Here is a 16,624-nt window from a genome sequence, read left to right as displayed (position 1 = left end):
TCCAGTCTTCCCTACTTCTGTAAAGGTATCGCCGTTCTGCCAGTCGCCCAGGTCCACAACTTCAGTGCCATGCTTGATAGATTTACCCCATTTTGCCTTTTCTACCGGACCCCTTCTCTCCCTTCACACAACTGCTGCGGTAGTTCAGGCCCTCCTCACCTCTTGCGTTAACTACTGTGATGCCTTCCTAATTATTTCCTGCTTCAGGTCTTTCCCAGTTCTAGTACATTCTTCACCTAGCTGCCAGTGACCTTACCAAAGCACTGCTCTGATCATGTCACTCCCCCACTCACTAAATTCCAGTGGCCATTACCTCTAGGGTATTAACTCTTCTGTTTAGTTTTTAAAGTCCTTCACAACCTGGCTCTCTTTCCAGCCTTACTATACCATTACCTCCTGTCTAGCACTTGATGAAAAAATGAAAAGCACTTATTAAATGCCAAGTGCCAAAAATACTGGTGATAAAAATGAGACCATCCCTTCCTCTCACACCTAGAGTGAGTGGTTCTGGTATGGGAAGTCAGAGACAGGAGGGACAGCGAATTGACAGGCCCCTTCCAGTTAATACTAGTGTCAATTTAAGTCAGGTCTCACAGCTGGAATTGGAAGGGTGGGGAATGACACGAAGCTGGAGCAGGAAATATATAGGACAGGGTAGCTTGGCTTCTCCTGGGCACAGATCCTAGTGTTCCAGTTTTGAGGGAAAAACAACTGGAGTGCCAAGATAGAAAATAGTCAGGATGAAGAATTCCACGTCCAGCCCCACTGGCCATCTTTCTCTTCCTCATCCATGGCATACCATTTCTGTGCCTTTGCACAGTGTTCCCAGAATCAGGCTAGTCTTATTCTTTCCCTGGTCATAATTTTGATCTCTGAAACTTTTTTTTTGACTAGGTAAAGAGGTCATTCTCTGTCTCATTTCTTGCCTAATCACTGAATGAGCACTGCCTAAGTCAAATTGAAATCTGTTAAAGACCATAGCTTAAAAAGACCAAGGTCTCCCACTGTATCCAGGGCCACCTCCAGTCGTTATGATCTGTATCTCACTATTGGACCCAGATGGTTCCAGAGGAGAAAAACTCACAATGGTTCTTCTCCAAGAGTGATAAAGATGAGACAACTGAAGAACCAGGGGTGCAGCCATAAGCCTCCAAAGGACCATCTCTCCCCAAAAGGGAAAACTGCTGCCAGGTGAAGGACCTGCAGAAAGGCAACTTTTTTTTTTTTTAACATTGGCCTGTCAAGTTTTAAATGGTTAACTATTTTTTAATTGTCACTGTTGGCATCATAAATTGTTAACAGTGAACGTTCCTATATGCTTAAGTCAGCAATCAAGGCCTATAATACTGTATCCTGTCATCAAATTAATGTGCCCTGACAAGCATTCTTACTACCCCGAACCTTCCCATTTTATATTGAAGTTCAATGTCTGATTGTATCACTTATTCTAAGGCCTGGCTGAAGCAGAGAAGGTAAAAGGACTGGAAACTAGTCTTCTGTAAGACCTAAAAAGCAACAGCAATTAACTGCCTTGGGTTCAATCAACCAATATGCACAACTTTTCAAATGTCCTTTCTGTTACTTATTTTCTTTTATTTAAAAAATCATTCACAAAACACCATATCCACAAATGTACTTTATGTCACGAAGCAGAATGGGTTAAACATCTGGAACATTTAAAATGCACCTGGATGAACCACAAGTTGGGACTTTTGTGGCTGCTGTTTTTAACATTATCTCCACTGAAGACGTAAGTAGGTCGCCTGAAAGCACCTGTTTGATCAACAGCCACATAATGCACGTCTTTCTTTGGATTAGGTGTGGGTGTTACACTAATGGTTTCTTGGGCGCAGAGTATAGTAAGTGAAAGAAAGGAGGAAGGAAGCAGGAAAGAGGAGGAAAGGGGTCCTGTAACCCGCTGTAACTGAACAAAGATAACAGTATCTGAAGCCAGGAACTGGGAATCAACAGCAATGCTGCTATCCACTGGACTAACATCAGTGGCCACAGCTTCCAAGAAACCCTGTGACTATGCTGGCTTCCTTCTAACTGTGGGGACCCTCAACCATAAAGCTCTGTCTTTCCTTCTAATAACTCTCCCCTGAGGAGCCTTCAGATCTTTGTAACTACCGGTGAGATGTTTCAAGGTCCCAATGAATCTGAATGAGACGCACATTGCCAGGTCCTGGGGTGAACTCTCATGACTCGTTTTTAAAAATGATGATGGGAAGCATGGCACCTCACTACTATTTACAGTTGGGGAGAAAGACATACTAAGGCTAGATGCAAAATACGTAGCCAAGGACAGTTAAGTTCTACATTCCTTCCAACACAACCCAAAGTCAACTTTATCTGTAGAAACATAAATGTAAAAGTTACTTACCAAACATGTAAAACTGAAAAAGAGTGTAAATTTTAAAAAAGCAGAGTTGATGAGTGTTTACGTTCAAACAGGCACAGCTCTGCGCAGCTGTGCAAGCGCCTGAAGCGTCTCATCCCAGTGGAGACTGCAAGTTTGCAGTAGTTAAACACAACACTAATCCCCCTAATAAAAGGAGTTCCCTAGTATGGATTTTGGTTTGGGCAGATCTGACTGACAGACCTGTGGGAATGAAGCCAATTAATTCTCTAAAGTAATACTCATTCTCTACATCTTATATAGATATATAATTTTAAATTTGATCCTACTCTCCTTGTATCTGTTTACGGAAAGGACCTGAGGGGTGCGAGGTTGGTTGGAAGGACTATGGCAGTTGGGTTCCTAGCCTTATGGTCCAACCTGTTGGGGAGTTCTTTCCTATTTGCTTCTTTGGAGTCACAGCAACCCAGAACCAGACATGCACGTCCGAAGAGAAGTGAGGAAAACCCAAAGAAAACAATACTGGAGTTTTAACAAAGTCTAACCAGTGTTTCTAAAGTAAAACAGAGAAAACTAAGGAATAACACACCTCAGCCCTGGGAACTCCCACCCTCGATGAACACAGTAGCTTTCATTCACCTGCAAGAAACCATGTGCAGCAAAAATGAAAACGAAGACTAAGAGGAAAACAGGGAGAGAAGAAGGGAAGGGGCCAAAGCAGTGGGGAAAACACCAGCACAAAACAGGCTCTAGATACAGCAAAGCCAAGAATGTACTAAAAAACACTTGTTAACAGCTAACACCCATTCACACGTTTGTGTTTTCAGTTTTAAGAAAGCAAGATGACAAATGTCAGGGGGTAGGAATGGTGATTGCAGGGATGGCCTCCGGAGTCACGAACTCTGCTGCTGTCTTGTTCAATAATTCTCCTCCATTCCTTCCCAATCTCAAGCTCATTCTTGCTCTTTGTGAACCACTTCCTTTTGCAGCCTGGCTCTACCAAAGAGAGCTGAGTTAGAATTGGCTACTTGACTGAGGGAAGATATCCCCTCAGATAATGGCTTTTAAAATGGCTTTCTTACTAATAAAAAAAAAAAATTCAAAAAAATTTTTTATTGTACATTATCCTGAGAAACTGGTGAGAAGGGAAGGCTTCACCTTAACATGAAAACGTTCTTATAAAACTGTCAGTGTTCCCACTAGTTCATATTATATTCCACATAAAGAATGAAGCAGAGAAGCAGCATCAACTTTCTGACAACCTGGAGAATATCTGCTTTCTTTGTTCTGTTGTCATGTGTTCACAGGCTTCCAAAACATTTGCCAGAATCAAAGTCTGTTGAATAGTTCTTGCTTTTACCCATATTCTTCCATTCATTCCAAATACTATTTCCATTGGGTAGAGTTTTCCTATCTCCTGGATAATTTCACATTCAGGAGCTAAAAGCCTGGTGTAGGATTGGAGAAATAAATCAAGTTAAAAAAAGAAACATCCCATATTTCTCTCTCTGATTTGAATTATAAACTATGACAAATTACATGTATTATGATTTTTTCCCCTCTAACCAATCCTCTCCTCCACCCCACCTTGATTTCTAAACCACGTGACAAGTTTTTGATTAATAATCAACCCCCACATTTTACCAACTTTGCACCAAAAAATCATAGTTAAGACCTAATCTGTAAATTACTGAGGTTGGATTAGATGACCTCTGAAGTTCCTTTTAGCTCTAACCTAGGACCCCTTTCATCTTTAACTCCTGGAATGCTTTTAATGCAAAAATATGCTAGAAACTCACTTTTTAATATAAATTTGAGGCAACAAATATTTGCTGAATACCTACAAACACAACAATGCACTCCTTATCTTCCTAACAACTGGATTTAGCTGATGATGGATGTATTCCCCCCAGATGCCATAATAACAATAATTTATACCACACTTTTAAGGTATATAAAGCGTTTTCTCCTTGATGGAAGGAGGTAGCCCAATGCCTGCTGATGAAGCAAGTGAGGCTCAGAGATGATGGGCTCTGCTCCCATCTCCACAGCCACCATCAGAGCTGGGAATGAAACCCAGGATACTACCCCTAGACTTAGTTCAGGGTTTAGGAAGAAATTCTTTCAAACCATGATGACACCATGTACATTCTTCCTAACACCATAGTGCGACATGATGGTGCTTAGAAAATCATAAAACAGTATGTGAATTTAAAATGTTAAATTATTAAGGGAAGAAAAAGCTAATGTGCTGCTAGGGAACAGTTATAGACTCAATACTACAGCAAGCCCTCAAACCAGAGACACTGAAATTTTGTCTCTAAATAGTGTACTGAGATTTCCATTCATTTTACCTTGCAGGAAAAGTTTCAGACTACCAATGCAGAACAAAAATTCACACTCAGGTCATTTTCCCTGTAAAGCATACTGAAGGCAGGAAGGCCAGGCCACAGTACTTACTTTCTGATTAAACCCAGCGTCACCTTAAACAACAGGCCATCCTGTCCAATTACACCCATTCCATTTGCTCTTCCATTGCTATCAATGCAGACCATCTCTGGCTCCATGTCTTTGTTGGCCACAACAAATTGGCCATAAATGAGATCTCCCACCTAAAATAGTAAGTATTATGTGATGAGATACAAGGCAGTACATGTTCCATCCCCCAAAACCTACTTTCTGGTTACCATTTCCTATCAATCGCAGTCAATGATAAACCCAACAAGCATTTAGTAAGCACTAACATTACAACAAAACAATAGCTGATGACCTATGAAGGCCTACTGACAAAGTGTTGGTGACTGATGGACATTTCCCTTAGCTGACCATTAGATTTCCTCATCCTGGAATTGTACAGGCTCATTTTACTTTTGGTACTTCCATGATGGCTATAAAAGCAAATACTTCCTCAAGCAGAAGGGATCCTGACCATGAGGAAGGTCTTGGACCCAGCTGATAAGAAACTGAACATGCTCAGAACTCTAAGTGATTTTTGTTACAGACTGGAGTTCTGTGGTTCACATGGGACTGTGAGGTCCTTAAAATACCAAACAGGAAGTCTGTATTTTATCCTATAGGCATCAAAGAAGCCATGGAAATTTCTTGAGCAGGAGAGCTTATGTGATCAAAATTGTCCTTTAGGAAGATCAGCCAACTCAGGTAACCTCAGGTCTGGGTGATCTGACATGCATAGTTAGGTGTTCTAGTCGATCTTTCTGGACCTCAGGGCGAAAGATTACAAATCATTCTTCCACAAGAGTTCCTCAAACTGGGAGGGTGGTATGAAACCAGAAAATGCCACAAGGTTCATACTTCTAATCTAAACCAATAGACATTTATTAAATGCCAAGTCTGTAAAACAGAGATAGGAACTAGACCTGTAATGTCAGTGACATCCAGAATTACCGCATAAGGGAACTCCCTCTAGCAATGCAGTTTGGTCCTTTCTTTGCAATCTACAATTTTACAGAGTTGCCTGGAACATCGTAAAGTTAAGTGATTTGATCAGGAACATAATCCCAGTGTGTCAGAGATAGGATTGGAACCGAGGTCTTCCAGGCTCCAAGGCCAGTTCTGTAATTTCCTCTCATAGACACTAGGATACAAAGGCAAAACGAAAAACAATTCCTGCCTTCAAACTTATGTTCAACTGGATATAAAATGTCCCAGAGAATTCTCAGTTATCTTTCATCCTCACCTTTCTGGCAGATTTGCAATTTAGGCTGAGGAAGACCCCTACTACATGTAAATTTCAGGGCGGCAAACATGCGCAGAGAAAAATAATTTTTGCATCAGGGTTTCAATCTCCCATTCTAATCACAAAATGGCCTACTTCATGAAAATTCCTTACCAAAGAACAAATGCCTATTTATTGTTGTCACAGTAACAGCATGGAAGGAATGAACTTGGCCTATGCTACTTGAGCGGTGTGCTCATTTAGGGAGATATTTCTGGTAGCCGCTTCTACTCAACACTTAACTTATCAACACTGCCTTGCCTAGCTGAGGAGCTGAAACAAATGAGGAAAAAGAAGAGCATCAGAATGAAGCTAATTAAATAAGTCTTAGTTCTAAATACACTATCTGTATATCTGAGTGAAATCACAGGGTAGAGGTGACACTGACTTCACAACACAGTTCTTTCAGATAATGGAAGAGGGGACAAGGTAAGGGAACCAGCATTTATTATAGATCTACTATATAGTAGGCAAAATGTTGTCTGTCTTTCCTTCTGGAAGAGAACCATGGCATCAGAAAGGTGATGTCATGACTCGCAAGTGAATTAGATTTAATGGAGGAAGGGCTGTGCAAAGTCACCAGTCTCATTTTCTCCTCCTGAAGCATCTGAGCCCAGTGGCAAGATACTATCAGGAACTGGAGATGGCCGTGGATGCAGTGGGAGACCTTTATGCATCTAATTTCTCCATAATGCTAAGGTCCGTAACAGGTCTCAGTTTGACTGAGGCAACCCCATTCAGTGATTAAGGCTAGGTAAGAAATGACACAAAGAATGGCCTCTTTTACTTAGTTCAAAAAAAAAAAAAAAAACCAAACCCAAACCAAAAACCCTAACCTAGCAGAGAGAGTGTCGTGGTTTCTGGCTAAAACAGAAACAAATTGATATTTACCTTTACTCTGAGTCAATCAGGGCCCAGACAATGACCACCAGGTAGGGTATGGGCTGGGACTTACTGTTGGCCAACCAATGAGAGCCAAAGTAAATTGGGTTTAAGGCACCGTCCTTAACAAGAAACTGAGCCAGTAAACCCCAAGATAACCTGCCAGGCTTCAGGGATCAAAATTTAGATTTCTTTGAGTAGAGTACCTGCTATGTAGACAGAAGGAGAGGAAGGAAGGAGCTGAGTTACCCCACTGGATCTGGCTAGACGGGTCCCCAGTGGGACACAATGTACTACTCTGGCAATGTGCTAAACGCTTCACAGATGTCTAATTTCATCTCATGATATGACTTCACTTAACATAAAAATAACAGACTCAGTGTTACCTGTACGTTTGGTCTGTTTCTTTTGGTTGCTCCTTCGAATGCCAAATAAGACAGAGAAGCTGGTTCACTTCCTCCAACATCAACCTTGAACAAGTCACCAGATTTAGCAGTCACAATGCCTATCACATGGTCTCCTTTAACCGGGACATACTGCAAGAGAAAAGTCACAAAAGCACAAGCATACAGACTTCTGAAAATTGAAAAAGACATTTCACCAGCAAACCCTGCCAACAGACTTTTACATTTCTGCTTTTAAAAGGCTGTATAATATTTTAACATTCAAGTATCAATATTTATAAATATGTTAATCTAAATATAGGCAATGCTCAAGTACAGGCCACATCCCTAAATGAGACCTCTTTGAAAGGAAAAATCTAAATATATATATATATATATATATATATATATATATATATATATATATATATATATATATATATATATGTATGTATGTATATCATATGCTGAAAAATATAACCTGTTTGAGGGCAGACACTGTTTTGTAGAGGTTTTTGACCTTTGGATATACAGGCAAACTTAGGAGACAAGTCATGGACAACAACTGCACAGAACAGACGGGCAGGGACAGGGTGCTGTCTTCAGAGAGAACGTCTGTACCAATGAGATCACTCAGCACTCAGTCCAGTGCCTTGCACACAGTAAACAAACGACTATTTGCTGAATTATAAATTCCAAATATACAGAAAAGGTACAAATCAAAATAAGATAATCCCAGTGATAAATTTCTTCTCAGTAATTAAGTTTAGCTTCAAACTATCTCAAATTGAGCTATTTATCCATTAATTTTATCCAGATAACATTTATCCACTGAGTTATACATTTCTCCATATAAATATCCAGTTATGTTTATTTTTCTGGCATTTTAGAAAAATATTTTCAGAGTAGAAATTTGGGCTACTTGGCTAACACTGTCCATATACCATTCCACTCCACACAGTGCATAGTAAGCACTTACCAAGTGCAATTCACCAAACACTGACCTACCACGTAGGCACTGAGAGAGATACAAAGGACAGATAAAACCCATCTCTGTCCTCATGGAGTTTACCCTAGAAGAGTATCACTCATGGCACCTCTCTCCTTGACTACTGTAAACCCCTAACAGGTCATCTTGCTTCTTGTGTCCCCCATCAGCAATCCATTCTGAATATTCTCCTCCTTCTCAAATGTTTACCTCTGTCTCTCCTTTACAGCCATCATTCCATAATCTTATTGGAATCTATTACTATGCTTCATCTATGAACACATTATTTGTCCTTTCCCACAGTGAGCACAAGAATTTTGTGGCTTTTATCTCTTTATTTTTTGAACCTACCATAATGGCTTGTATATAGTAAGCATTTAAATACTTGAAGTGAATTGTATTTGTTTAAGTTATAAGCAAAATGCTACCTCATGGAGAGAGGAGACAATTAACAATTGGGTGATGGAGGTGCTGCAGAAAATCCCTTAGTAAGTATTTGTGACATACACTGTGCTGGGCACGAGATACTGAGACAAAAATTAAATAACCCCTGACTTCAAGGAACATATAATAGATTAAGAAAGACTGTATGCAGGAAGTAGCAGTAAACCCAACTTTCAGGGGTGGGGGAGGTGATGGGTAAAGGTCACATTTCAGGCCCTGACAAAGGAGGGACAGTGGAGAACATGTGGTTGTCGTTTATCCTCTCTTTTGGACATCAGCAAGGTGATGCCGTGACTTGCAAGTGAACTGGCTTTAAGTGAGGGAGGGCTGAGCGAAGTCACCAGCTTCACCAGGATATAGATGAGGAAGACTGGAGGTGGCCCTGGATGCAGAGGGATACCTTGGCCTTTTTAAGCTAAGGTCTTTAGTAGGTCTCAGTTTGACTGAGACAATGCCCCCAACCAGTGATTAAGGCCAGGTAAAAAATGGCCCCTTTCTCCTAATTAAAAAAAACAAAACCCAATCTGGGAGGGAAACACCCTCAGAGTTTCTGGCCCAAACAGAAACAATTACAATTTATGTTGACTCTGGGCCACCCAGGTCAAAAAGATGACCACTAAGTGGGGCTTGGGACGGACCCTATTGTTGGTCAATCATGGTCTTTCAGAAAGGAATCCAGCCAGTAAACCCCAAGGTATCTTGCTAGGTTTGTCATCAAAATTTACATTCTTTGGGGCAGAGCATCTGCAGGTAAGGATGTGACACCCCATGTGCATGGAGGAGCTGCACCACCCAAATGGAACTGGCCAGTTGGGTGCCCAGCAGGGCTGCTCAGACTACTCGGAGGTTGTTCTGGAAGAGGACTATGAATGACGTCAGGAAGATGGTGCCATGGCTTGTTCGTGAATTGGATGTAGGCGAGGGAGGAATGTGCCAAGTCACCAGCCTCACTCTCTCCTCCGGGGCCTGAGTCTAATGGCACAATACGGACTGGAAGGGCCCTCAAGAGAATGTGTGTGAGCAATTATTACCTGAACAGCAGGGCGGCATCAAACTTTAGAACGACTCTTAACTGCTGGCCTAGGAAATCTGAATTTTACTCAGTAATCCACAGACGCTAAGGTTTTAGGTGGAGAAGTCACAGGACTAGACATGCACATTTGCCCCTTCCAGTACGCCCCAGCCAGGCTCGGGGCAGTGACTGGCAGAGAGGCCTTCGGGAGGGCAGCGTTCACCCCTGGCTGGTGCGGAGGCACGTGCCAGGGAAGGGGAAGCGCAGCCGGAGCCCGGAGAGCAGAGCAAGGGGAAGACGTCTAAGAGCAGGGGCGCCGGCCAAGGGAAATGGGGAGGCTGAGGCCGAGCCCCAAGATTAAAGCCGGGCTCTGCTTGTGCTAGGGGAGCCCTCCGGGGAGGAGCGAGTTCGCCTCTCCCATGTACCGGCCAGGAGGCCGGGATCCCGCTTGGGGCCGTCTCCGCGTGTTCGAGGCCGGGGCCGGGCCGGGCCTCCTCCACTTACCCGTTTCTGCTGGGAGTCCACCCAGTACACGCCGCCGCCCCCTCCGCCGCCTCCGCCGGGCTCCCTGTGGCGGAGCCGCCCGCACTTGGTGACCAGCAGGCGGTCTCCGCAGCGCCGCAGGCCCGGGCCGCACACCACGCGGGCGCGGGCCCGCACGACCGACCCCAAGCGCAGCGTCTGCTCCACGGAGCCCTCCGTGCCCGGCCCCGCCGACTCGGGCAGCAGCAGCTCCTCCCCGGGCAGGACCACCTGCCCCAGCACGGTCCGCGCCACCCGCGGCCCCGAGCCGGGGATCGGCGGGGCGGCCATCGAGCAGCCGCTGCCGCTGCGGGGCCTTCCACAGCGACCCCTGCAGGACCCGACGTCTCTAGCCCCGGAGCAGAGCAACCCCACATCCGCCACAGGTGGCCCCGCCCCTTCCGCTCAGGGTACACGTCACGTGAGGAGGAGCGGCCTGGCACAGCTCTTCACCGCCCCGCCTTTACGCCGAGGCGCCACACCCCGCGGGAAGGAGGAACGGCTCCGGCCCCGCCCCCCCACTGTGGTTCCATTCCACGTGACTAGAGAACTGTTCCTTCCCACAAGGCCCATGCGCCAGGGCTCCGCCCCTACCTTACCTGGACCCTGGAGCCCTCCCAGACCCCGCCCCTTGCACAGTAGTTCCAGCCCACGTGAGTGAAGGCACCCGCCCCTAAGGCCCCACCTCTTTCTGCTGTGTCCATTCCACGTGATAAAGAACTGCTGCCCCCCCCCCCCCCCCCCCCGCCATGGCCCACCCTTCCACTCCGACTTAGCTCCTCCCACCCTCGGGACAGAAGAGGAGGAGCAACCTTCCGCCTTCGTGGTGGCACTGTCCTGCATGAACTAAGGAGCAGTCCGGGACTTTCCCCCAGAAGCCCTTCTCTACTCCGGACAGTGGAGGGGGCGGAGCACCGAACCTCCACGCCCAGTCCTAGCCCCACCCACTCCAGACCCGCCTCTTCCCCTGTGGTTCCATTCTGGCCCCGCCCCTCTCAACTGTACACCGGACTGCTCCTAGACCCCGCCCCCTTTCTCCCTGGCCCCGCCTCCCTGGGCAGCTCCCGCCTACCCAAGTCCAAGACCAGATTGTCATCCTCTCAGTGCTGGATCCCGAGCTTTTACCCCGATTACCCCGGTACCCCACGTCCCTCCTCTCTAAGTAGGACTTTTCTCAGAGTTCTCAAGGGTTTTTTTATGGGGTCATAGGACTTATCTTAAATGGGCCTTCTGAGATCATCTAATGACTAGATTATATGTCTACTCCAACTCTCATTTTATCTCATTTTGTTTCATTTTGTTTTACATCAAGGTCAATTCTGAATATAATTCTTCTCTTTCTCTACCTTTGCTTCTTTCCAAGTGAGACTTCCTATCCACAAAGGGGAAAAAAGTCCCATGCAACAGTTCATTCCTACAGTTTCCCATCTTTCCAACTAAAACATTTTAGTATTTTACAGAAGGGACTGAGGCCCAGAAAGGGAAAGTGATTTGCCTCAATGGCACTCCAATAATAAATAGCTCAGTTATGATGCACACCCCGAGTTTCTAATTCCAAATCCTAGGTTCTTGCCTCTCTACTACTGTGTCTCATCAGCAAAAAGCTGTCTCCTGAAAGGAAAACTCATTAGATTGGACTATGAAATAATTTATCTATAAATTGCTAGTTTTTTAGTCAAGGATTATACAGTAATAGTACTGTATTCTCAGAAACCCAGAATCCTAGACCTTTTGAAAAAGTCCCACCTTTTGAGACATACAACCACACACACACACATACACACTTCACAGACGATACAGCAAAACAAGGCATCAGAAAGTGAGAAAGTTTAATTTTTTTTAATTATTCATACCCTTAAGCAAAGCTAGCAAGTGTGTAAGGCCACATTTGAACTCACATTCCGGCCTAAAAAAACCCCCACATATTTCATTTATAGACACAAATTATTCAAATTTAATAAAATTAAAAAGCACAAACAAAATAAAAAATGGCTAAAATTAGGAGAAAAGATGGATTGGGGGAAATTTTATATAGTTTTTTAAAATCAATTTCCCTTGCTCTATCAATCATCTGTAACATGTTTTTAGAGCTGCTTGGAGTAGTGAGAGTAAGTGACTTGTCCATGATCACACAGGCTGGCTCATAACTAATTAACCTTTTGTATTTTTCAGCTAGGTAGCCCAAGGGATAGAGGGGTAGACTCAGAATCAGCAAAATCCTGAATTTAAATTGTGCCTCAGACCCTCCCTAGCTGTGTGCCCATGGGCAATCTTTCTCAAAATTCCTCTTTGTAAATGGGGAAGTGTTTTGCCAACCTTAAAGCACTATGTGCATCCTAGTACTTAACCATTTCTGGCTCTAAGGCCAGCTTTCCGATGCTTCTCCTGCCTGAAACATCTCTGAGCTGGACTTCCAAAATTCCCAGAGAATTCACTCCTGAAAAAGATCTGTAGCTAAAGGAAAGGAAGAGTTTTCAGGAATCCTCTTAGGCTACTTCTGCATCCCCATCGGGTGATGACAGATGAGGGTGGATGGGGCATTTCCTAAAGAGAATACAAAATGCAGTCGCTTCCTAGAAGCAGGCTGCTCATCTCTGTATCACCCATGGCACTGATGGGTCCTAGCGGCTGCACGGTCACGGTTGGGGTCAGGGTCAGATCCCTTCCTTTCCCTCAGCCTGGGTTTGGAATTCCTAGGGCTCCAGGTTGGGAAAGGAACACAGATGGAAGGAGAGAGAGAGAGAGAGAGACAGAGAGAGACAGAGACAGAGAGAGACAGAGACAGAGAGAGACAGAGACAGAGAGACAGAGACAGAGAGACAGAGAGAGACAGAGACAGAGAGAGAGAGAGAAAGAGAGAGACAGAGAGACAGAGAGAGACAGGGAGAGACAAAGACAGAGACAGAGAGAGCAGGGAAAGTGGAAGCGTGCCAGGGAGAAAAAGGGAAGAGAGACGCGGGTAGAAAAAGGCTGGAAGGGAGGGGGAGAGAAAGTAAGAGAAGAAATAGGAGGGGAGGAGAGAGGAAGGGGCGGGCGAGACGTGGGCGGAATTGCGCCGCCCCTCCCTCCGTGGGCAGACCCTTCCCGGGGAGGGCAGAGAGGGGCCGAAGGGGCGAGTCCCGCGGGCGCAGCCTCACTCGTCCTCTCCCCGCGCCCGGACGTAGGCTCGGGAGGCGAGGGTCCGGCGGCGGGAGCGGAGCCGAGCCGGGGCGCTGCGCCATGGGCCTCCTCCTCCGCCTTCTGCGCCCGGGGCTGGCGTCGGTGAGTTGCGGGGCCCGGGGCCGCGGGAGGCCGGACGCTGCGCCTCGCGGGGTGGGGGGGCGCCCTCCGACCCGGCCGCGCGTGCCTCGGTCACGGCCATGGCCCCGGCCCCCGCCCCGGGAGCCTGGGTGGTGCTGGTGCCTTCCGCGCCCATCACACACGCACACGCGGCACACACGCGGGCGCTCACATGCGCGTCCCTGGCTACAGTCTCCCCTTCAGGGCGCTCACGGTAGTTCTAGGGGTCTCCGGCCCTCGGGCGGCGGCGGCCTCGTGGCCGTGTGGCCGGCCCGCCTTCCCTTCCTCGGACTCAGTTTATCTGTGGTATGGACGAGGCTGGAGGTGACCCCCCAGGGTCTCAGGTCGCTGGTGGGAGGAGCCGGTGATCGCCCCCTTGCTTTTTCAGGGTGGTGTCCCGAGTCTTAACGCCGTTACAAATGTGAGGGATCAAATTTTAGAGGAAGCTGGGTCTCAGAGAAATGTCTGCCCACAGATGGTAAAGGTTACAATTCAGTTAAATTGTTTGTTTGTTTACAGGGGGCGGGGCTTAAGCGGTCTTGTTGCGCCAGCTTTGCTCCGGGAGCTTTGTAAATATCTCATCGGATTGTCACCGCAGCCTTTTGAGCTCGTTCTGTTACAGCCACTCTGTAACAATGTAGCAGCAGCTACTTCCACAGATGGTGAAATGACCTGCCTAAGGTTACACAGTTAAGTGTCTGAGGTCACCTTGGAACTCGTGTCCCTGCTTAACTCCAGACCACCTTTTATTGTGCATAGTTATGGAGAGGCAGTCTGGTGTAGGGAGCAGAGAGCTGAGTAAGGGGGCAGGAAGGCTTAGGCTCGAGCCTGATCCTGAGACCTTGGGGAAGTGCCCCCAGATAAGGTTTTAAGATCAAAAATAGCAAATCAAGTGGCAGTTTGCATCGGTAAGAGGGTATTTCCTCGTGGGCATTTCCCTTTACCAGTTGTCAGAATTCCCATGCCAAGTCCAGGACAGTAAACCTAGTCCTAGATTAAGAAGTTAAAATGGCAAGTAGAACATGATGTTGTTGGGTTATTTTTTTCAGTGACCTTATTTAGGATTTTCTTGACAAAGATAACTGGGGTGGTTTACCATTTCTTTCTCCAGCTCATTTTACAGAGGAAGAAATGAAGGCAGACAGTGACTGACCCAGGATCATACAGCTAGTAATTGTCTGAAGTCATATTTGAACTTCCTGACTCCAGGCTGTAACAGCAAGCATTTTGGCACCCAGGAGGTCTTAGATCTGCTTTTCTAAAAGGAAAGCAACTTGAAGAAGGAGTAAACAATCTTTAATTACATATACCAACAGACAGAGCTTCTAACTGACCGTAGGCAATACGTACATGTTACCAGAGAGAGAGAGAGAAGCACAGACATCCGGGTTTTCAAAGTGGGGGGCACAAGAACCTTCTTCCAAAAACTAAGCCCCAAAGTAGAACCTCACCTCAGAGTATATACATATGTGTGTATGTGTATATATACGCTTTTCCAATATATCTCCTGATCCAGTGCATCCTTTGCAATCATCAAGAGGTGTGGGTCTTCATACAGATTCAGTCACCCTGAATAGTCCCACCAAAGGCCTCTCAACTGCCGGGGAAGAGTTTGAACTCCCATTACACATGCCCCTTTATCCACTTCACCACCTGGCTTTAGTAATGGCAATATAATTGGTGGTATAATCACCTCAAACTTAACCCTGTTCTGTTTAATTCATTAATAAAATCATAATTTGATAAAATCTGATATTGATCAAATCACAGTGAAAAGAATAAATGCTGATTAAGTTGACCTTGACTTGGATACCTAGGAAAATTCTAGACTGGATTATTGAAGAGATTGTTGTTGGACATCCAGAAAGGGAAATGGTGACAGTGGACTATAACCTCTATTCCTGGAAGTTTAGACCCTCTTCAAGCAGTCTAAGATCACATTCGCTTTGTTGGCTGCCACATCCCAGTGCTGATTCATTTTGAGCTTATAGTGCACTAGCACCCCCGGATCTCTTTCAGATAATTTTACTTGTGAACTTGAATTTTTGTACCCAAATGTACAATAAATCTTGCATTTATTTCTGTTGGATTTTAGTATATTAGATTAAGGCCAGTGCTCTCCCCATCAAGATCTTTTGGGAACCTGACTCATTTTGTTTGTTAACTGTTAACTAGCTTTGTGTCATCTGCAAATAAAAATATGAAAACAGCACAGGGCCAAGCATAGATTCCTGGGGGACTCTTTCTAGATGTCCGCCAACCATCTCTTTGATAATTTTCCCAAGAAACAAAGTTAAATTCACTGGCTTATAGTTTGCTGACTCTAGTCTTTTAATTTTTTTAAAAATGTAGACATTTCTCTCTAGTATTGTGTTCTCTCTCCTTTTTCCCTCCATGATCTTTCAAATATTGTTCACTTAGCAATCCTATCTATCTACCACTTCTTTTAGTGCAGGAAAATATAGTTCGTCTGGGCCAAGTGATAAAAATATGTCGAGTGACTATGCTCTTCACTTACTGTATCCTGGGTTTGAAATCCCTGTTAATCATTTTTGTTCTGTCGTTTTCAGTGCAAAGGTCCATTCTCCTTGGCCAGGAAAACAACTGAAATAAGGCTTGAGTAGTTATGCCTTCTCTTCCTTCTGTCTTCAGTAACCTTTTTTCCATTTGCCCTCCAAGCAAAAGTTTATCCCTTCTGTGATTCCCTGTTTTATCCATGTATAACTAAAACACAAAAACTCAGCGTTGTCCTCTGCTTCCCGTAACTGCTTCCTTCAGTTCACTCTGAGCATTCGAACTCTTGACTTTTTTTCCCTAGAACTGCGTCACCCTCTTATTTGTTTTCTTTAACCTACTCTCGCCCTCATGTTCTGTACATTTCTTTTTAAGATCAAAGTTGTTTGGTGAGTTCCCTGAGCCTCCAGATCATTCTCTTCAGATAAATCTGGGATTTTTTTTCTCCTTGCTGGAATGATCTCCCTTTGTATTTTCAGAAGTTCTTTGTTGAGATTCTCCTATT

At 45.1% G+C, this 16,624-nt stretch overlaps 2 protein-coding genes across 2 annotated transcripts in view; one reads left to right on the top strand and one right to left on the bottom strand.

Moving 5' to 3' along the window:
- Positions 1-1,572: 1,572 nt before the first annotated feature.
- EXOSC3 (exosome component 3) lies at positions 1,573-10,685 on the bottom strand. Its single transcript, XM_072596755.1, has 4 exons — positions 10,309-10,685; positions 7,364-7,513; positions 4,820-4,971; positions 1,573-3,807 (listed from the first exon to the last, which is right to left on the bottom strand). Exons 1-4 carry the CDS (start codon positions 10,615-10,617, stop codon positions 3,606-3,608), a joined length of 813 nt encoding a protein of 270 aa, XP_072452856.1. The 5' UTR covers positions 10,618-10,685; the 3' UTR covers positions 1,573-3,605.
- Positions 10,686-13,202: 2,517 nt separating this feature from the next.
- The window catches only part of LOC140496675 (uncharacterized), a 41,067-nt gene continuing 37,645 nt past the window's right edge, over positions 13,203-16,624 (top strand). The window contains exon 1 of the mRNA XM_072596742.1: positions 13,203-13,587. Within this exon, the coding sequence (XP_072452843.1) occupies positions 13,546-13,587 (42 nt within the window). The 5' untranslated portion in view covers positions 13,203-13,545. The remainder of the gene's footprint in view (positions 13,588-16,624) is intronic.

The sequence above is a fragment of the Notamacropus eugenii genome, chromosome 3, assembly GCF_028372415.1.
Source record: "Notamacropus eugenii isolate mMacEug1 chromosome 3, mMacEug1.pri_v2, whole genome shotgun sequence".
Taxonomy (NCBI): domain Eukaryota; kingdom Metazoa; phylum Chordata; class Mammalia; order Diprotodontia; family Macropodidae; genus Notamacropus; species Notamacropus eugenii.
The sequence above is the reverse complement of the archived record's forward strand: the minus strand, read 5'-3'. Positions and strand labels throughout refer to the sequence as shown.

What these genes read in the sequence shown, in the direction of transcription:
- EXOSC3 (XM_072596755.1), bottom strand. Translation starts at nt 10,617, where the DNA reads ATGGCCGCCCCGCCGATCCCCGGCTCGGGGCCGCGGGTGGCGCGGACC. An exon ending in TGGACTCCCAGCAGAAACGG is followed by an intron (nt 7,514 to 10,308) that starts GTAAGTGGAGGA and finishes TTTCTCTTGCAG; the next exon opens with TATGTCCCGGTTAAAGGAGA. An exon ending in GAAACAGACCAAACGTACAG is followed by an intron (nt 4,972 to 7,363) that starts GTAACACTGAGT and finishes TTACTATTTTAG; the next exon opens with GTGGGAGATCTCATTTATGG.